The sequence below is a fragment of the Apodemus sylvaticus genome, chromosome 1, assembly GCF_947179515.1.
Source record: "Apodemus sylvaticus chromosome 1, mApoSyl1.1, whole genome shotgun sequence".
Lineage (NCBI taxonomy): Eukaryota > Metazoa > Chordata > Mammalia > Rodentia > Muridae > Apodemus > Apodemus sylvaticus.
In genome coordinates, this window is record NC_067472.1 from 32,891,272 (window position 1) to 32,909,376 (window position 18,105).

Genomic DNA, 18,105 nt, shown 5'->3' on the forward strand with positions numbered 1-18,105 from the left:
GTACAACAAAGTTCATTGTTCATTTATCACAGGATTGCAGAAAAAGCTAAATTAGAAAATTTGAAAATCCTATGAATGTAATATATCAAAATAACACTATAGAAATCAAAATAGCAAAATAATAAAATTTAAACCCTAAGTACACTGGTTTGCATTTTATACTTACATAAAATATTAACTGAAGTATTTTATAATTTAAAAATCAAGATTAAAATTTAATAATGGTACAGAGAGAAATATTATTTCTAGTAAAGCGAATCCACAACAGGCATGTAATACCGAGTGTTGAAAGACATGCAAACAAATCATACATGACAGCACTTTACAGCATTCATTTCAGCAAAAACAACAAGATTCCTACTAGTGAGCTGTCAGTGAACTACAGTGGTTACCAGTTGTTACGATTTTGTTAGAAATAAAATTGGAGTGGCTTTTGAGGAAGCAGTCTCTACTTTGAGGACCTTGTGTGGAAAAAATGTTCAAACACTTCAACCTAGCACTTCCGCCCTGTTCCGGTTCCTAAAGGAGCTGTAATGTAGTCAAAGAGCAGCACAGAAATTTCAGAAGAAAACCTGTGACAGCATGAGCCAGGCTTTGCAGTGTTTTGTTTTTATTTTTTTTACTCGATATCTTCTTTATTTACATTTCAAATAATTTCCCCTTTCCTGGCTCCCAGTCCTGAAAGTCCCATAAACCCTCTTCCCTTCCCCTGTTCCCCCATCCACCCCTTCCTGCTTCCCTGTCCTGGTATCCCCTACACTGCTACACTGAGCCTTTCCAGGACCAGGGGCCTCTCCTTCCTTCCTTGGGCATCATTTGATATGTGAATTGTTTCTTGGGTATTCTGAGCTTCTGGGCTTATCAGTGAGTGCATACCATGTGTGTTCTTTTGTGATTGGGTTACCTCACTCAAGATGACATTCTCCAGCTCCACCCACTTGCCTAAGAATTTCATGTTACTCACAGAAGCTGAAGCTCACATTGTGGCTAGACCAGCACACCTCTGGCATCTGCCTGTCAAGCCCCCACCCAGCTCTGGGAGTTAAAGGAACACACGACTGTGCCCAACTTTTACATGGGTTCTATACAACTGAACTGGGATCTGCACACTTCCACAGCAAGCACTTACCCACTGAACCATCTTCCTAGTTCCAAGATTTTTTTTTTTTTGAAGAAGGGTCTTGTTATATAGCCCAGGCTGGCCTTGAACTTGCAACCTTCTTATTTCAGTTTCTTGGGTGCTAAGTTAATAGGCATGTCCACTATACTCAACTTGAGGCTCTTTAAGTGATGAACTCTAGTTCTATACGTTAAAATATTAACATAAGAAAAACTATATTGGCAGAAATTAATCTGATATAGGAATACACATACAAACAAAATAATAAAATATGGTATTCGTAAATCATGTTTATTCACTGATTCTCTATTCTAAAATTAACATTAAATATAATACTTTTTCCATTTTCTTAAAAGTTTGCTAACAGTGCTCGCTTCGGCAGCACATATACTAAAATTGGAACGATACAGAGAAGATTAGCATGGCCCCTGCGCAAGGATGACACGCAAATTCATGAAGCATTCCATATTTTTTTCATGAAATTCTTAGACAAATGGATGGAGCTGGAGAACATCATACTAAGTGAGGTAACCCAGTCTCAAAAGATCAATCATGGTATGCACTCACTGATAAGTGGATATTAGCCTAGAAACTTTGACTACCCAGGACATAATCCACATATTAAATGATATCCAAGAAGAATGGAGGAGTGGGCCCTGGTTCTGGAAAGACTCAGTGCAAGAGTATAGGGGAAGTCCAGAACAGGGAAGTGGGAAGGGGTGAATGGAAGAATAGGGGGACGGAAGAGGGCTTATGGGACTTGCGGGGAGTGGGGACCCAGAAAAGGGGAAATCATTTGCAATGTAAATAAAAAAAACAAAAAACAAAAAAACAAAAAAAAAGTTTGCTAACAGAGTTGTCCTAGAAGGGAAAAATAAGTAATGAGAACTGCACTTCATATATTTTTAATAAGAAGAATATAGGACCTCAAAGAAACTTTATAGTCACCAACTCTCTTCTGTTTTCTCATATGCCAAATCCAAATTATTTTACTTTTAATCAAAATCACCTCAGTGTATTTATCTCCCACACCATTACTAGATGACTTGCCAAAACTATGATTCAGTTCCACAGTCCTGAGAAAGGCTAATCATCCCTCCATAAATATTAGCAGCGTCCTTGTAACAGGGGAAAGCAGGGATTGAACATACAAACGTGAAGTGGATGTGATGGTGCACTCCTATACAGTCACGCCTACTCTGGAGCCTGAGGCAGGAGACTGCAAGCCTGCCTTGGCTACATAGCAATGTCAGGGTCATTCTGAGCAATTTAATGATACTGTCTCAAGAAAAATCACATGGAAATTTATAATCCAACAAATGGGCTTAGAATAAAGAACACACAAAGTGAAGCAACTCTGTCAGAATCATAACATGTGAAGAGGCATGAAGACCAAATAAAATACATGAAAATTCTCAAACAGAAAAAGAAACAAATAGGAAACAGATAAAACAAATAACAAGATAATATATTAGTAATTATATTAAATGTAAATAATATAATTAAATCTATAATAGTCTATCAATCTAGATTTTAAGATTTGGTGTTACTTATAAAAGATAAACTTTAAGTATAAGGATACAAATTGGAATTTGAAAAGAAGGAAATATTATATACTATGCAAACTAAAATGAAAAGAAACCTGGTACAACTACATCAGAGAGAGTAAACTTCAAGAAAAATGTTCACCGAGGAAAAAGGGGGAGGTTTCGAGTCAACAGAAAAACTGAAGAATGATAAATGAGATTTATCTGCAACTAATAAGATTGATTCAAATTACATGAAGCAAAATTTGTTTGAATGAAAAGAAGTATCACATTTCAAAATCTCTCAGAGACTGGCCAAAACAGACATAAATTCTAAACCAATGATCAAATATATTTGAGAATAGTACACCTAGCACGCACAGAACCTACAACTTTCAAACACATGTGAAACATTTTTACAAAATGTTGATGGACCGGGGCTAGATAAAGGGACCAACAGCAGTCACTGCTCCTGCAAAGGACCCTAACCCAGCCACAGCCGCAGCCCCCACATGGAGACTCACAGCCAAGCTCAAGTGCAGTTGCAGGAGATCTGGCTCCTCTTCCGGCTTCCATGAGCACCAGCACACACAGAGAATGCATAAACATATATATGCAAAATACTCATACATAGAAGGTAAAAACCGAGTTGATCACCTAAGTCATTACATTTCAGTAAATTTCAGAAAGCCCAAAATTTCCAGAGAATACACACTGATCACAGTAAAAACTAAAATCATAAATACAAGAAGAATCAAGGCCTCCCGTATGAAAAACAGCAAGGTGTCTGTTCCAGTTGACCTAGCCAACCAGCCTGACCTGTGATGCTGTGCTGCTCTCGCTCTTGCAGGAGTGCTGGGTCCATGAACACTGGGCCTTGCGCTTTTGAGGCTAGTGCTTCACACACTGAGCAATCCCCCCTGACCTTTTCATTCCTGGTCTTGTTTTGTTTTGTTTTGTTTTTTTATTTTATTTTAACTTCTGTTTTGCCCTGACTTTAAAAGAGAAATCAACAAACCAAAAATTATATTAGTGGATATATAATCCATAGAGATATAATATATTAAGTAACCATAAAGATGGAGGAATAGAGCTATATATAAGCATGGTTTTCATGTGCTAATGAAGCTAAAGTGACATTAATTCAAATAGATTATAATAAATGTTAAAGATTAACTCTAAGCTGGGCAGTTGTTGTGCACGCCTGTAATCCCAGCACTCTGGGAGGCAGGGGCAGGCGGATTTCTGAGTTCGAGGCCAGCCTGGTCTACAGAGTGAGTTCCAGGACAGCCAGGGCTACACAGAGAAACCCTGTCTCGGGGAAAAAAAAAAGATTAACTCTAATCTTTAGTATAACTTCTAATAAAACTAAAAATATGTCAAAAGTGAGACTCAAATTACATACTGTGGTGATTTGGATGGGGATGGTCCCCATATACTCACATGTTTGTAAGCTTGATCCACAGGGAGTGGCACTACTAGGAAGTGTGGCCTTGTTGGGGTAGGTGTGGCCTTGTTAGAAGAGCTGTGAGGTGTAGAGGCGGGTTTTGAGGTCTCAGATATGCTCAGGCCACGCCCAGGGTACAATGGGACTCTTGGCCCTTCCAGCATGGCTGCCTGCATGTCACCATGGTTCCTACCATGATGATAAAGGACTAAACCTTTGAAACTGTAAGCTAGCCCAGTCAAATGTTTTCCTTTTTTAGAGTTGCCTTGGTCACAGTGTCTCTTCACAGCAATGAAACCCTAACTAAGACATATACCACCAAAAAAATTAATCACTAAAAAAGACTAATGAAATGCAGAGGCGGGGGAGGAAACAGAGACTGAGGGAATGGCCAACCAACAACTGGCCCAATAGAGACCCACCATGGGCAAGCACCAATCCCTGACACTATTAATGATGCTCTGTTGTGCTTGCAGACAGGAGCCTAGCATGGATATCCTCTAAGAGGCTCCGCCCAGCAGCTGACTCAGACAGATGCAGACACCTACAGCCAAACCGTGAATGCAGATAGGGGACTCTTTTTTATTTATTAGATATATTCTTTATTTACATTTCAAATGATTTCCCCTTTCCTGGTCCATCCCCCCCCCCACCCACCCACACACACAAGTCCCATAAGCCACCTCCTCTTCCCCTGTTCCCCAATCAATCTCCTCCCTCTTCCCTGTCCTGGTATTCCCCTGCACTGCTGCATCAAGCCTTTCCAGAACTAAGAGTCTCTCCTCCATTTGATGTCCAACAAGGCCATCCTCTGCTGCCTATGTGTCTGGAGCCATGGGAAACACCATGTGCACTATCTGGTTGACAGTTATGTCCCTGGGAGCTCTGGGAATACTGGGTGGCTCATATTGTTGTTCCTCTTATGGTGCTGCAAATCCCTTCAGCTCCTTGGGTCCTTTCTCTAGCTCCCCCATTGGGGACCCTGTGCTCAGTTCAATGGCTGACTGAGAGTGTATTTGTCATGCACTGGCAGAGCCTCCCAGGTGACAGCTATATCCTGCTCCAGTCCACCCCAGATGGAAGATTCTAATGGAAGGACAGGAGAAAGGACTGTGGGCCCCGAAGGGTGGAGGATACCCAGGGGAGCCCCACCTGCTCAAGAGAGAGGGAGTGGTGGAGATGAAGGAAGGATTGTGGGAGGGGGCAACTTGGAGGGGGGCAGTGAGCAGGATATAAAGTGGATAAGTAAAAAAAAATTAATTTAAAAAAATGCAGTATGTAGAAAAGAATGAGATTAATAGTATAAGTTAATATTGATTATCACTATGTCAAATGCAAATCCATACAACTATCTCATTAAAAGCAGAGATTCCTCATATGGATAAAAATACATGGTCTAACTACATGATGTCCTTAAGGGATTTGGTTAAAATCTAAAGATGCAAATAGGTTGTTGAGAGGAGGAGAAAGATGGAAAAAAACCTACACAAATAATAACAAAAAGAAAGCCGTCGTGGTTATACTAATATAAGAAAAAAAGATTTAAAGTGAAAAATTAGCAATGTAAAATTAACAAAGTAAAAAATTAATAACCAAAAGACAGAACAATTATCAACACACTAAGAAACAAAAACTTCGAAGTAAAGGGGAAAATAAGCCAACTCAACACACTAGTCTCAATAAAGACAAAAACTTAACACTACAAATCAACTACATATAACTAACATATAAAAAACATTGCCTCCACAGGGCAGAACACATATTTTTACATGAATGTAAAATATGCTCCAGATTTATATATCTCAAAACCAATATCAACAAAATTTTAAGATTAAAAATGTCCAAAGTAATCTTCTCTGGCTACAATATAATAAGGAGAACATTAAAAAAAATTTAATTTCACAAATATGTTAGAATTGAACATATTGAGAGAGATGAGCGAGGCCCAGCCACCTCTGCGGTGCATGGCCATGGGAAGCAATCTTGCACTCAGCAGCTATATCAATGACAGGGCCTTTGAGGACTTACTATAAGCCCTCCTTCCGGTACTCATTTTCCCGTAAATAAGCAGAAACTGGAGAATAGGGCAATTGGACTCCCTAATTGGCAGCCGTTCGGACTTTCTCTTCCTGCCCGGCTGCCTTTAACAAAAAAAAAAAAAAAAAAAAAAAATCCAGACGAACAGCCAGCTGGACTACCCTCAAGCCAACACTGGCTATTCTGAGTGCTCTATGGACTCCTGAGGAGAACTACACAGCTGCTTGGTCCAGCTCTGGAAGCAGTCTCAGCCAGTACTACTTCCAAGGCTGTACGAGGCTTTTACTATCATAAGCCTGGGAGAACTAGAGATGATCATGCAAACATTACCTGTCAGGCCCAAGCAAAACACTTCCCTTGGAGGCCTGACAAAGGACTACTGTGACTGGTACTCACAGGACAGGCTGAGACTGGTGAGGACAAATCTTCCTTCACATGTGAGGTTTGCTGTGCTTGGTACACACTCTTACCCAGATCATCCTGTTCTGCTTCCCTATATTTTAACATTAGGCCCAAATGAAATATCCCTCTTCAATGGCCCTCTCTGTTCTACTCTGAATACTGGGGTTGGGCTGGTAACAGGAAAAAGCAGCAGGTAAGAGAGCAGCAGCAAGGGCAAAAGCTTCAGCTGTAAAAATCAACGTGGGAAGGAACCAAAGGTTTGACAGTTGAGGAACCAAAGCCACTCCCTGCATTCAAACACGGTAAAGACACCAAGGTACAGAGAGAACAGAGACCCTGAGGCTCGGGAATATACAAGTTCTGTAAAGATCCGGAAAAGAGAAATTGCAGACCTGGGAGCCTTCGAGAAACCAGCCAGGCCTTTAGGAAAGGGTCTCAGACACCCCAAGCCTCAACAGTCTAACACTGACCACCACTAGGGGCTGGAGAATCCCAATACCTAGGCCTGCCTGGGAACACAACTCTAGTTGCTGCTGAGGGCTACGGAATACCAACGGCCTGTGAGTACACCAGAGCAGCAGCACATGCACAGCTAGGATCCTACACAGAGCTGCAACACTGTGGAGGGCACAGCCTGGACTGCTCCCCATTGCCCGGCACCCCCGCTTGTTTCTGTTAAATGCCAAAGACTACAAATGGCCAATGACTAACACCCGAGAGACTTTCATGCACCCGCCCTGAATAGGATGTCTCTCACATCCTTCTTCCCAGGCCCCGCCATCTTTGAGAAAGAAGAGGTAGAAATACTTTAAGAGCTAAATGTGGTAGATATTTCCAAGAATAACAGTGTTTTCCAGATACAACAGGGCTGATGCACACAGAAACTCAGAGATTATGACCACAAACACAAGACCCACACAAGCTCAAACTAGACAAAATCCCAGTACAGAGAAAAAAATGTGAAGCAAAGTGGTGAGACGAAGATCTAAGAGGAGGTGGGAGAGGGAAAAGAATATGATTAAAATATATCATATAAATTTTTTTTAAAAATTAAATGATAATTAGATCATCTGATTTTGTAAAATAAAATTGTAACATTAAAAAAATAGCAATGTGATGCAATCACTACTGAAATCTCAGCTCTCCTTTATGTAGAAGTGACAAATTAATCACAAAATTCATGGGAAAAAAAATCAAAGGCACTAAAATTGTCAAATGATCTTATAAAAGAACAATAAAGTTTAACAACTTCTACTTCCTGTTTACAAAACTTGCTACAGGCCTAGAGAGGCAGTTCAGCCTTAGGAACACACTGCAAATAATAAAAAGCAGCTTATCAGCAAGCCATAGTGATCTAAGCAGTATGGCAACAGCATCAGGAAAATGAACATTTAACTACACTGTATTTCAACAAAGTAAAATAGGATTTTCTTGGATTTAAAGCATATAAACACACACACACACACACACACACACATATATATATATATATGTACTAAGTAAAAATAGGTATATGGATTATATAAATAAAATATATGTACAAATACTTTATATCAACAAAAACTCAGAAATTCAACTGCTTCTGCTGCCCAAGTGCTAGGATTTAAGCTGTGTGTCATTATACCCAGCTAAAATATATTTTCATAGAATACGTATAAATTTAAACTAAAACAATAAACATTTTAATTATGTTATTATGCAGTATTTTATAAACAATACTTTTTAGTTTAGCATAAAGTGTGTATGTGAGTGCTTTGCCTTCCTATCTGTCTATGCACCATCAAATGTGTCTGGTGTTCTCAGTCGTCAGGGGTCAGAAGAGGGCACTGGATCCCTGAGAACTGGAGTTAGGACTGTGGTCAGGAACCTGGAGCCCTCACAGGAACAAGCCACCCACCTCTTAAGCTCTCTATGCTAATCTTTAAATATCAGCCAGATCAGGAGCTTTTTGGTGGGTGGATGGGTTAACATGAAAAAGGGAATCAACCTATTCCCCCTAAAACAAGCCATATGGAAAGTACAAAACAGCCCATTAACTTTCCTTTAACTTAGTGTCAAAAAAAAACAAAAAACAAAAAACAAAAAAACAAAAAAACAAACAAACAAAAAAGACAGGGTTCATCAAAGACCAAGACAAAAGGGTTAGTCCGTGGGATGGCCTATGCAATCTAGCTTTATACCCACATCCGTCCTACAAACTTCTTGTCTTCCTCAGTGTTCCACCCATCCCAGTCTTCTCGCACTTAAAGGAACGATATCTAACATTACTGAAGCAGAATGGGCTTTGCTACACATTTTATCTTTATTCACTGGTTTCTAAATTTAAATGCTAAAGATGAAATAGAATAGGGTGATGGTTCTACTTTAGGTGCTTCCGCCTTTTCAGTCATATCATGAATCTGATAAATAATAAATTATCAATGAGACTGAACAGCCTAAGTGGGCTGAAGTAAAACTGTCAAGAAAGCAAAATATACACTATTAGATTTAATTTGCGTGCTTCTCTATGTGCATGTATGTGTGTCGCTAGGGCTCAACTCAGGGCCTCAGAGCTCTATTGCTGAACTGCAGCCCCGGCCCTCTTTTTTTTTTTTTTTTTTTTTATCTCTAAACTACTTTAAAGGAGTTAGGAACACAGCTATATGTCCTAACTTCCTTACAGGGCCGGAAAGATGCCTCAGTGGGGAAGCATACTTACTTCACAGGCACAAGGACTTGGGTTCAAATTCTCAGAACTCATGCAGAAAAGCCAGAGGGCTGTTTGCTTGCTTATAACCCTAGCACTGCAGGCAGTGGCCATGAGAGGAACTGTAGGGTTTGCTGGACACCAATCCAGCTCCAGGCTCTGAGGATCGGGATTCCCTGGACATTTAATGGCCATTCTGACCTATACTAATAAGCTAACCTCATCTATATTGTTAAATAAATTAGTGAATTGTTAACACTACATAACAACACATACAAACAAATTAATGTTAGGATTTTATGTCCATTAGTAGATATTTAATTTACCTGTAGCACTGCAATCATACTATTACATCAACTAGTCTTTTTATTAAAAAAAATATTTAAATACCATAATGTTTAAGTAATCTCAGTGGTCCTATAAAATATATCAGTTCTACAGAAAGAGTTCTATAGTTTTAGAAAGGCCGTAAAAATGTAAAAATTTTGTGGCAGTCAGAATAAAAATGCCCTCCTTGCACCTCCCCTACCCCTCCTTCCCACTCCCATACCCCATTCTGTACAGGCTCATAGATCTGAATGCTTTGGTGGTGGTGGGGGAAGCTGATGGTGCTATTTGAAAGAATCAGGAGGTATGGCCTTGTTGGAGGAAGTGCCACACTGGGGGTGGGCTTTGAGGTTGCAAAAAGCCCATGCAAGCCCAGAGCTTTCTCTTCCTGCTGCTTACAGGTCTGGGGGCAGAGCTCTCAGCTCCTTCTCTAGTGCCATGTCTGTCTGCATGCTGTTATGCTCTCTACCTTGACACCATGATAACAATGAACTAAGCCTCTGAAACTATAAACAAGTCCTGGTCAAATTCTCTCTTTTATAAGAGTTGCTGGGGTCAAGGTGTCTCCCCATAGCAACAGAACACTGCCTAAGACAACTGTTTCCTCAGAAGTTTCAAGATTTCAAGGTACACACACACACAAAGAGAGAGAGAGGGAGAGAGAGAGAGAAATGTATACATTGGGTTGATAAAGAACTTCAGGAGTGAGCCAGGCGGTGGTGGAGCATGCCTACATTCCCAGCACTCTGGGAGGCAAAGGCAGGTGGATTTCTGAGTTCAAGGCTAGCCTGGTCTACACAGTGAGTTCCAGGACAGCCAGCAGTATACAGAGAAACCCTGTCTTGAAAAAAACCAAATCCAAAACAAACAAACAAACAAACAAACAAAAAGAACTTCAGGAGTTAAAAAAATGATCTGCTGCCTATAACTATCAGGAATTTTACCCAAGAGCTGGAGAGATGGGTCAGCAATTAATAGTACTGAATGTTCTTGATGAAGACCTTGGTAGCCGCTCACAACCATCTGTAACTCACACCTTATTCTGGCCTTCACAGTCACCAGGGATACAAGTGGTGCACATACATACATGCAGGCAAAATGCACATTCATACAAACTAAAGGTAATAAATAAGAATTTTACCCAAATACACATTCCTTCCACACTGTGCTAAGGATGCAGTTCTAAGATCTACTTATGAAACTGGAGATGATAGTTCATATCTGTAATCTCGGAATCTGAGAGCCTAAGACAACAGGATAACAACAAGCTCAAGGCCAAACTGGTCTATACAGTCAGTTCCAGACCAGCTTAGGCTACCTAGCAAACCCTGTATCACCTGAGAAAAAGACTGACTCATGAGCTATCCCATGACAATAGTTTCTTGTCACCTACTATGGTCTCAGCAAACATTTCCAGGCTTCAATTTGTTTTGACATCTACTCTATGCCAATCACTTTAAATTCTACTTTAACATTGTTGTCATTTGTTTTGCATGTAAAAACATAGCTAATGGCCATATATACAGTACATTGTATTAAAGTAACATAATAACCTATAAATAAGTAAAATAATATAAATAAGTGGTGATTTTTAATACCTACCACAAGCTTTAGAAGCAGCCACACAAATTTCTTCTGCAACATACTCCCCATTTGGAAACTTGAGATAGTCTCCTTCAGCTTGCCCAAGAGAGTGGTACAGATACACCTGAAGGACTGGCTCTATCTGCTTCACAGAATTAGCATTTCCAGGAATATCACCATTCTGATGTGCAGGAGATGTAGAGGTTGCCTCCATTTCTGTCATTGTAAGGCAAGCCATTCCCATCCAGAGCCTTCAGAACACTGGCCTATTAGAGAAACCAAAAAGTCACATTAGGAAAGCTGCCCTCAGATTCAGAGAGGCCTTACCAACAGCCATGACTCTGTCCAAGTGACTGACTGACTAAATACGTACACTACCACACAGAAAGTACAGCACAAGACACCAGACTATGAACTTCAAGTGGACAATCATAAAATTCCAGCGCTAAGCCTAACAGGGGAATGTAAGCATGTAGCAGTAACTAAACAAATACGGGCTAGAGACAGCGCATCCCTAAAGAGAATTGTTCTTCCAGAGACCCTGGGTAGATTCTCAGCACCCACATCACAAGTGGATCACAATCCTCAATAACTCTGGTTCCACAGGCACCGACACTTCCTCCTGCTCTCTACGGACAGCAGGAAGGTATGAGGTGCACACCCATGTGCATACACGCACACCTTAAAGAAACTGTTGAGGCATACTGTGTAAAGGCGTGTCTTTGTATATTCAATTGTTAACTCTGTACCCACAGAAAACTAAGTGCTGGCAGGGTCTTGGTTTTGTTATTTCTATGGCCAATCTCTGGCTCCATATTTTGTAAATATTCATCTTTCCTTGTGAGCCTAGAGGCAATCTAGAATTGTATCCAAATGGCTGTAAACAAAACAAAACAAAACAAAAACCCCAAAAAGAGCTAATGGGCAACAGCAGAGCAGAGAGAGTGGAGGGCGGAACGTCCCTGAATGCTGGGAGAAGACTGGCCAGCAGACATGGAGGTGAGTGAAGGAAAGGTCAGAGCAGACAGGAGGAGCTACCCATGTGGCAGGACATCATGCCAGGACTGGTCGGGTTAAGCTAGATAGCTGGCTAGGAGGCTGCCTTAGCTAAAAGATCTAAGCTTTAAAATATTAAAAAGACTCTGTGCCATTATTTATACCACCTTAGGGTCCTAGGAAGTCCCATTATAAATAAAAAATTAAAACATGTCAAAATGACACAAATGAGTTACCCTTAAATGAGTTACAGACAAGTGAAGATTTCACACATAGGAACATTACTTACCCACATGAATTACCCTGACAACTGCTTTAGTGAAGGGAGAAGTATTAACTTAAAACTGATGAGCTTATTTTAAAAAGTCAGATTTAAATCTGATTTTGGAAAACACACTGCATTTAGATGTAGTCTAGGAGAGTGCGCTGTACTGCAAGGTGCCCAGCAGACTGTGAGTCCAACAAGCCACTGCACTGAAGTCAAACAGCACTAACGGTACACCCTCATGGGAGGAGTGAAAACACGGCTAGCACTAAGTGCTCAATAAAACACATCTTCCCTACTAATGGACAGCTATGTGAACCGGTTTCAGCAAGTAGGATCCATAAAGTTACTGGGGAGCTTTGGGGGCTCAGCCTTACAAGGAGTGGACCATCAGCGTGATCTCTGTGTATTTTCCTCTTACCTTCTTTCTCCCTGACTTTGCACAAGAATTTAGGACAGAGTCTTCACCTGAAAACCATGGAGTCAAGAGACAAGATACTTGGGCATGATCAGCTAGGGTGATTTTAACCCTTAAGAGGCTGAGGCAGACTATATACCTCCCACCACACTCTAGTTACTTAGGATAATAAATACAATCTGGGCAGATATAGTACAAAATTAAAGAATTTAACCATTAATAATGACCAAAGAGTTTAAACTTCATAGCACAGACAATGATTCAGGACAGTAAAGTATTGAAGTCAGAAAGCTGCTGTTGTCTAGGCAACAGAAGATCATGAACTGAAACAGCATGGTATACACACAGACCTAATGCTACCCAGTGACAGCGCCTGACAGTGGAGCAAGCAGGGACCTGAAAGACAAGTGCACAGAGTTCAAGCATGGGAGACCCATAGAACCATCAACATGAATAAGGAGGCCGGCCTTTGTACCGGAAGACGAAAAGAGCAAGAACTATTTTGCACATTTTCATTACATCATACTTAGACAATTCTACCAGAATCTTGCTGGCACCTAAAACACGAGCTTGCCTATTTGGAATATTTCATGACTGGGGTTAAAAACTTAACAACCCTCCTAATATATGTAATCATGGGCATGAGAAAAAAATATTGGTAATAACAACTGATAATATACGAGTGGTAGTGTATAAACAGAGGAAGAGGGAAGACCACACAGTGAGAGTACATTATCAAAAGCAAATTAGTTAAATAAGTAAAAATGACATCAAACAAAACCTTAAAGCATTTGCTACTGATAAATTACTGCTCTGAGTACTACAGATATATACATACACACACACACACACACACACACACACACACACACACACACATCCTACTAAGGGAATTACAAAAAGTCTGGTCTACATAGAGAATTCCAGAACCAGAGAGAGATACTGGAGAGAAAGATGCAGAGACAAACAGGTAAGCAGGCAGGCCAGGGGGGGAGGGGGAGAAGGAGAGGGAGAGGGAGACGGAGAGGGACAGGGAGAGGGAGAGAGGAAGGGAGGGAGAGACAGAGAAGGAAGAAAAGAGGGAGGGAAGGAGGGAGGGAGAGAGAGAGAGAGATTATGAATGAGAATGAATGAATATGAATGAATTACAACTCGGGCATGGCACATACCTTTAATACCAGCATTTGGGAGGCAGAGGCAAGCAAATCTCTGCAAATTCAAGGCCAGCCTGCTCTATATAGCAAGTTCCAGGACAGCCAGAGCTACACAATCTCAAAAAAAAAAAAAAGAGAGAGAGAGATAATTACAACTTGAAACATATTTCAATATACAACTATAAGGACATAATTACTAAAGAAAATATTAGAACTAGTCTTTTTTTTTTTTGCATTTGATTTTTTCAAGACAGGGTTTCTCTGTGTAGCCCTGGCTGTCCTAGAACTCACTCTGTAGACCAGGCTGGCCTCGAACTCAGAAATCCCCTGCTTCTGCCTCCCAGAGTGCTAGGATTACAGGCGTGTGCCACCACCGCCTGGCAGAACTAGTCTTTAATTATAAAAATATGTAACTCATGAAAATGTCAGTATATAACATAAACAATAAAAAACAAAAATTCCCAATTAGCAATTGTTGAGACAGATACAAAGTTACAAGTTTTCTAAAAACTATCTGCAAGGAAATTTAAAAAACCTTAAAAAATTTTGACTTGTTCAAATATATATGAGCTAAAATTATTTCTGTAATTTGTTATATAGTCTTAGTTATACAAGTCAATCAAACATAGAGAAATCAAGAGAAGTCTGTAACAGGAAGTGCTTACATAAAGATAAAAGGAAAATCCCTAACACTGCACCTCAGGATGAGAGAAAAAAAAAAAAAGGAACAATTTAAGCTCAAAGTTAGAAGGAAGGAAATAATTAAGAATAGACAAAGATCAAGGAAACAAAATTTAAAAACAATGGAAAATGTAACAAAGCTGAGTTTGTTTTTAAACAGGTCAATTAAAGTATATTTTTAGTATTAAAGAGTAATTTTGATAAATATATGTTTGTGTTGACATTGGGATCCAATGACTGATTCCCTCTGGATTTATTTCTTTCTTCTAAAACACATCTTTTAGTAGTCTTCAGGGGTTCTTTTCCAATGGCTTTGAAAAAAAAAAAACTCACTCTCAAAATTCGATCTACGGGTCTTTTTCTCCAGCACATTAAAGACATTACTGCACTGTTTTTCTCGTCTGTTTCGATGCAATTATAGAATCTGCTGTCATCCAGTGTCTTATTTTTCCATCTAGTAACATAAGACTTTTGTGGTCTGTTTAATACGGCAAAGTTTGGCCATTTCTTGGCAATGGGGTTAGCTTATTACTTATCATGAAGAAAAGTTCCAGTATGTTTTTAATCCAATGCTTTGTGTCTCTACTTTCTATTCCAGGCAAATCTAAGCAACCAGACATTCAAAGGACAATGTGTTGTGATCCCTACAAGTTCTACTAACATAATTCTCTGTTAACTACAGAGCCTCTCAAGCCGACTGCCAAACCTCTCAGCTGCTCTTGCTTGTGGTGGCAATGTTGGAGCAATGGTTAGCACAGCAGGACCATGACAGTGAGGGGACAGGAAATGAGGAGGGGCACAAAAGGCACAAAAGGCACAGGGGCATTAGCAAGACTCTGATTAACACAGGCTGTTTGTTTCTGAGCTTCTGTGAGGCTACACTTCAGGCTCTGATACACTTCAAGGAAAAGTTCATTTTCAGACATTGTAAAGTCTCATGTGTGTGATGGTACCCCCTTATAAGGCCAAGGCAGGAAGACCACCATCAATCTGAGGTCAGCTTAGGCAACTGTTGAATTCGGGTCAACTGAGTCTACAGAGGAAGATAGTATCTTTAAAAGTTTTTTTTTACCTGAAATAAAATGAATTGTTTTACATTTTAAGATGGCTATCTTTTTTGAAATGTGGTTTGTAGGCACATTTCACTATTCTCTATTTCACCTCAATCCTTAACCCACCCAAACCCCCAAGACACACACACACACACACACACACACACACACACACACACATCTTGTCTTCACTTTTCCTGTTGAGTGTCAACACAGCCTACCTGGCTATCTATATACAGAGTTAGCTCTGACAATACCGAGTTAAAATTTCTACATGAAGAGATATGTGCAGACCCAATCAGAACAAAATAGAACAAAATAGATTTTTAGTTTCATCTTAGGATTTGAAAACCTGTATCATGTCTTATTCCTAAGCCTATAACTTACCTAATGCTAACATCAGGTAGCATTTGGCAAGATGTTCCTTCAGACCAGTGGTTCTTAACCTTCCTAATGCTGGAGCCCTTTAATACAGTTACTCATGTTATGGTGAACCCCAACCATAAAATTATTTTCATTGCTACTTCAAAATTACTTATAAATCATAATGTAAACACTTGTGCTTTCCGATGGTCTTAGGTGACCCCTGTGAAAGGGTTGCTGGACCCTCAGAGAGGTCGTGACTTACCGGTAGAGAACTGCTGATTTAGAGGGAAGAAATAGTTAGCAGTAAATTAACTCTAGTTCATGTTAGACCCTAAGGTCAAAGTTCCTAGTCTCTATACAGGGAGTCAGCAAGGTGCCCTCATTACTTGTATTCAGAATTTGAAGATACTTTCAGCTTGGCTTGCTCTTTCTGTCTTCTTCTTTTTTTTTCCTTCCTGTTTTCAATCCTGAGGACTGAATATAGATCCCTCACACATGCTAGGTAAGGGCTCTACCACTGAATTTTATGTTCCTAATCCTTTTTGAAATATTTTAAAATTCTGAGCCGGTATGACTTAAGAGTCTCCTTTCCTAGTGTTCAATAGCATTTTTCCTCACTCCAGGCTAAGTCCTTTCTGACAGTTGCCCTGAAGCCTTATTAGGTCTTTATTTGATATCCTCAAGGAAGACTTTGGGTGGGTTCTTATCTCTTTCCAGCTACTGTAGAACTGTTCCTTAACCCAATGGTTCTTAGTATTATATACAGGATTCACTGAAATATATATTGCTGGATTCTGTCTCCAGAGTTTGTGTTTCAGTAGGTCTGGAGTGGACCCTGCGAATTTGCATTTCTTACATGTTTTCCAAGGACCACACACTGTGAAAATCACTGATTTAAATTGGTTGGCAAAGATGTTTCTGTTAAAGAGCATAGTTTTTAAACTGTGTTGGCCAGATTGTTTCTTTTGCTAGTCTACAGTGGTACCTTTGTAGCATAGAAGTAGACATAGGCACTATATAAATTAATGCCATGCTGTGTTTCAATGAAGGTTTATTTACAAAAACAGCCAACTGGCTGAATTTGGCACATAAACTAGAATACAAACATTCCCAATGTACTTTATCATGTAATTCCACCATCCCAGCGAGTTACTGGTATACTTTTCATTTATTTAAAGCAAACTTTAAGTTAGCCAGACTAGCCTTGAAGATGTTAAAATCCCAAATGGGATTTTATTAGCTTCTCAAGTAGCTAAGATCACAAGCTTATCACTGCTAGGCCGGGCAGGCAATCAGACTGATGTTCATCCATGTTTTACATATGTGTTTATATTAACTTTTAGTATCCATTATGAATTTATAATTTTAAAAAGCTGTTACATGGAACATATGTGCATATCTAATGCAGAACTCCACAAGCACTCAGGAAATGCTTGCTTCGTTAAAATGAATTTGGTCTTTGAGAAAATGTACTGTTTTTCTACAGAAATGTATGAAAAAAATTAAAAACATATGCCATGTAAAAACCATCTCAGTAATGTTAGTCTAACTCTTCTTGAAGGGTTCTAAGGATCCCAAGCACGAGCTGAGACCACAACCATGAAAAAGGTTCCTTTCCTAGTTACAAACCCCACAGAGACTCATACTCACACAAACACTAACACACACTGCACCTCCATTTCCAAAGTCACAACTAAGGAAACAAACTTCCAAACAACCAAATTATGAAGCAAATGAGTGAACACTTTGGTGTGTTCACACTATAGAAAGTAAGTTCCTTGCTGTTTAAACCTGTAGCTTTAATTTAAAATAGATAAATATTAAAAATAAAATAGCAAGTTGTGGAAAACTATAAGCTTTAAGATAACCATTTTAAATATAAATAGGTTGACCATTAAGGCAAAAGTATATGTATTAAGTCAAAAAAGAACATTAAAAGTAAAGGTAAACTCAAAATACATTGATGGGAGTCAGTACCTGTAAGATCCTGAGAAATCTCTAGTTCTTGAAGTGGAGGTAGTTTCAAGTGCTTGATTCTGAACCT

General features: G+C 39.6%; 1 protein-coding gene and 1 non-coding gene across 3 annotated transcripts in view; one reads left to right on the top strand and one right to left on the bottom strand.

Moving 5' to 3' along the window:
* The window catches only part of Jak2 (Janus kinase 2), a 71,370-nt gene that overhangs the window by 48,558 nt on the left and 4,707 nt on the right, over positions 1–18,105 (bottom strand). The window contains exons 1-2 of one of the 2 annotated variants that reach the window (XM_052187581.1): positions 13,978–14,075; positions 11,148–11,395 (exon numbers count right to left, since the gene is read on the bottom strand). In XM_052187581.1, the coding sequence (XP_052043541.1) occupies positions 11,148–11,373 (226 nt within the window). In that variant the 5' untranslated portion in view covers positions 11,374–11,395; positions 13,978–14,075. Of the gene's footprint in view, positions 1–11,147; positions 11,396–13,977; positions 14,076–18,105 lie in introns of those variants that run through there. The other variant, XM_052187588.1, reaches the window with a different exon arrangement.
* On the top strand, positions 1,487–1,593 carry LOC127676981 (U6 spliceosomal RNA). Its single transcript, XR_007976387.1, has one exon. It is a non-coding gene; the product is annotated as a U6 spliceosomal RNA (small nuclear RNA).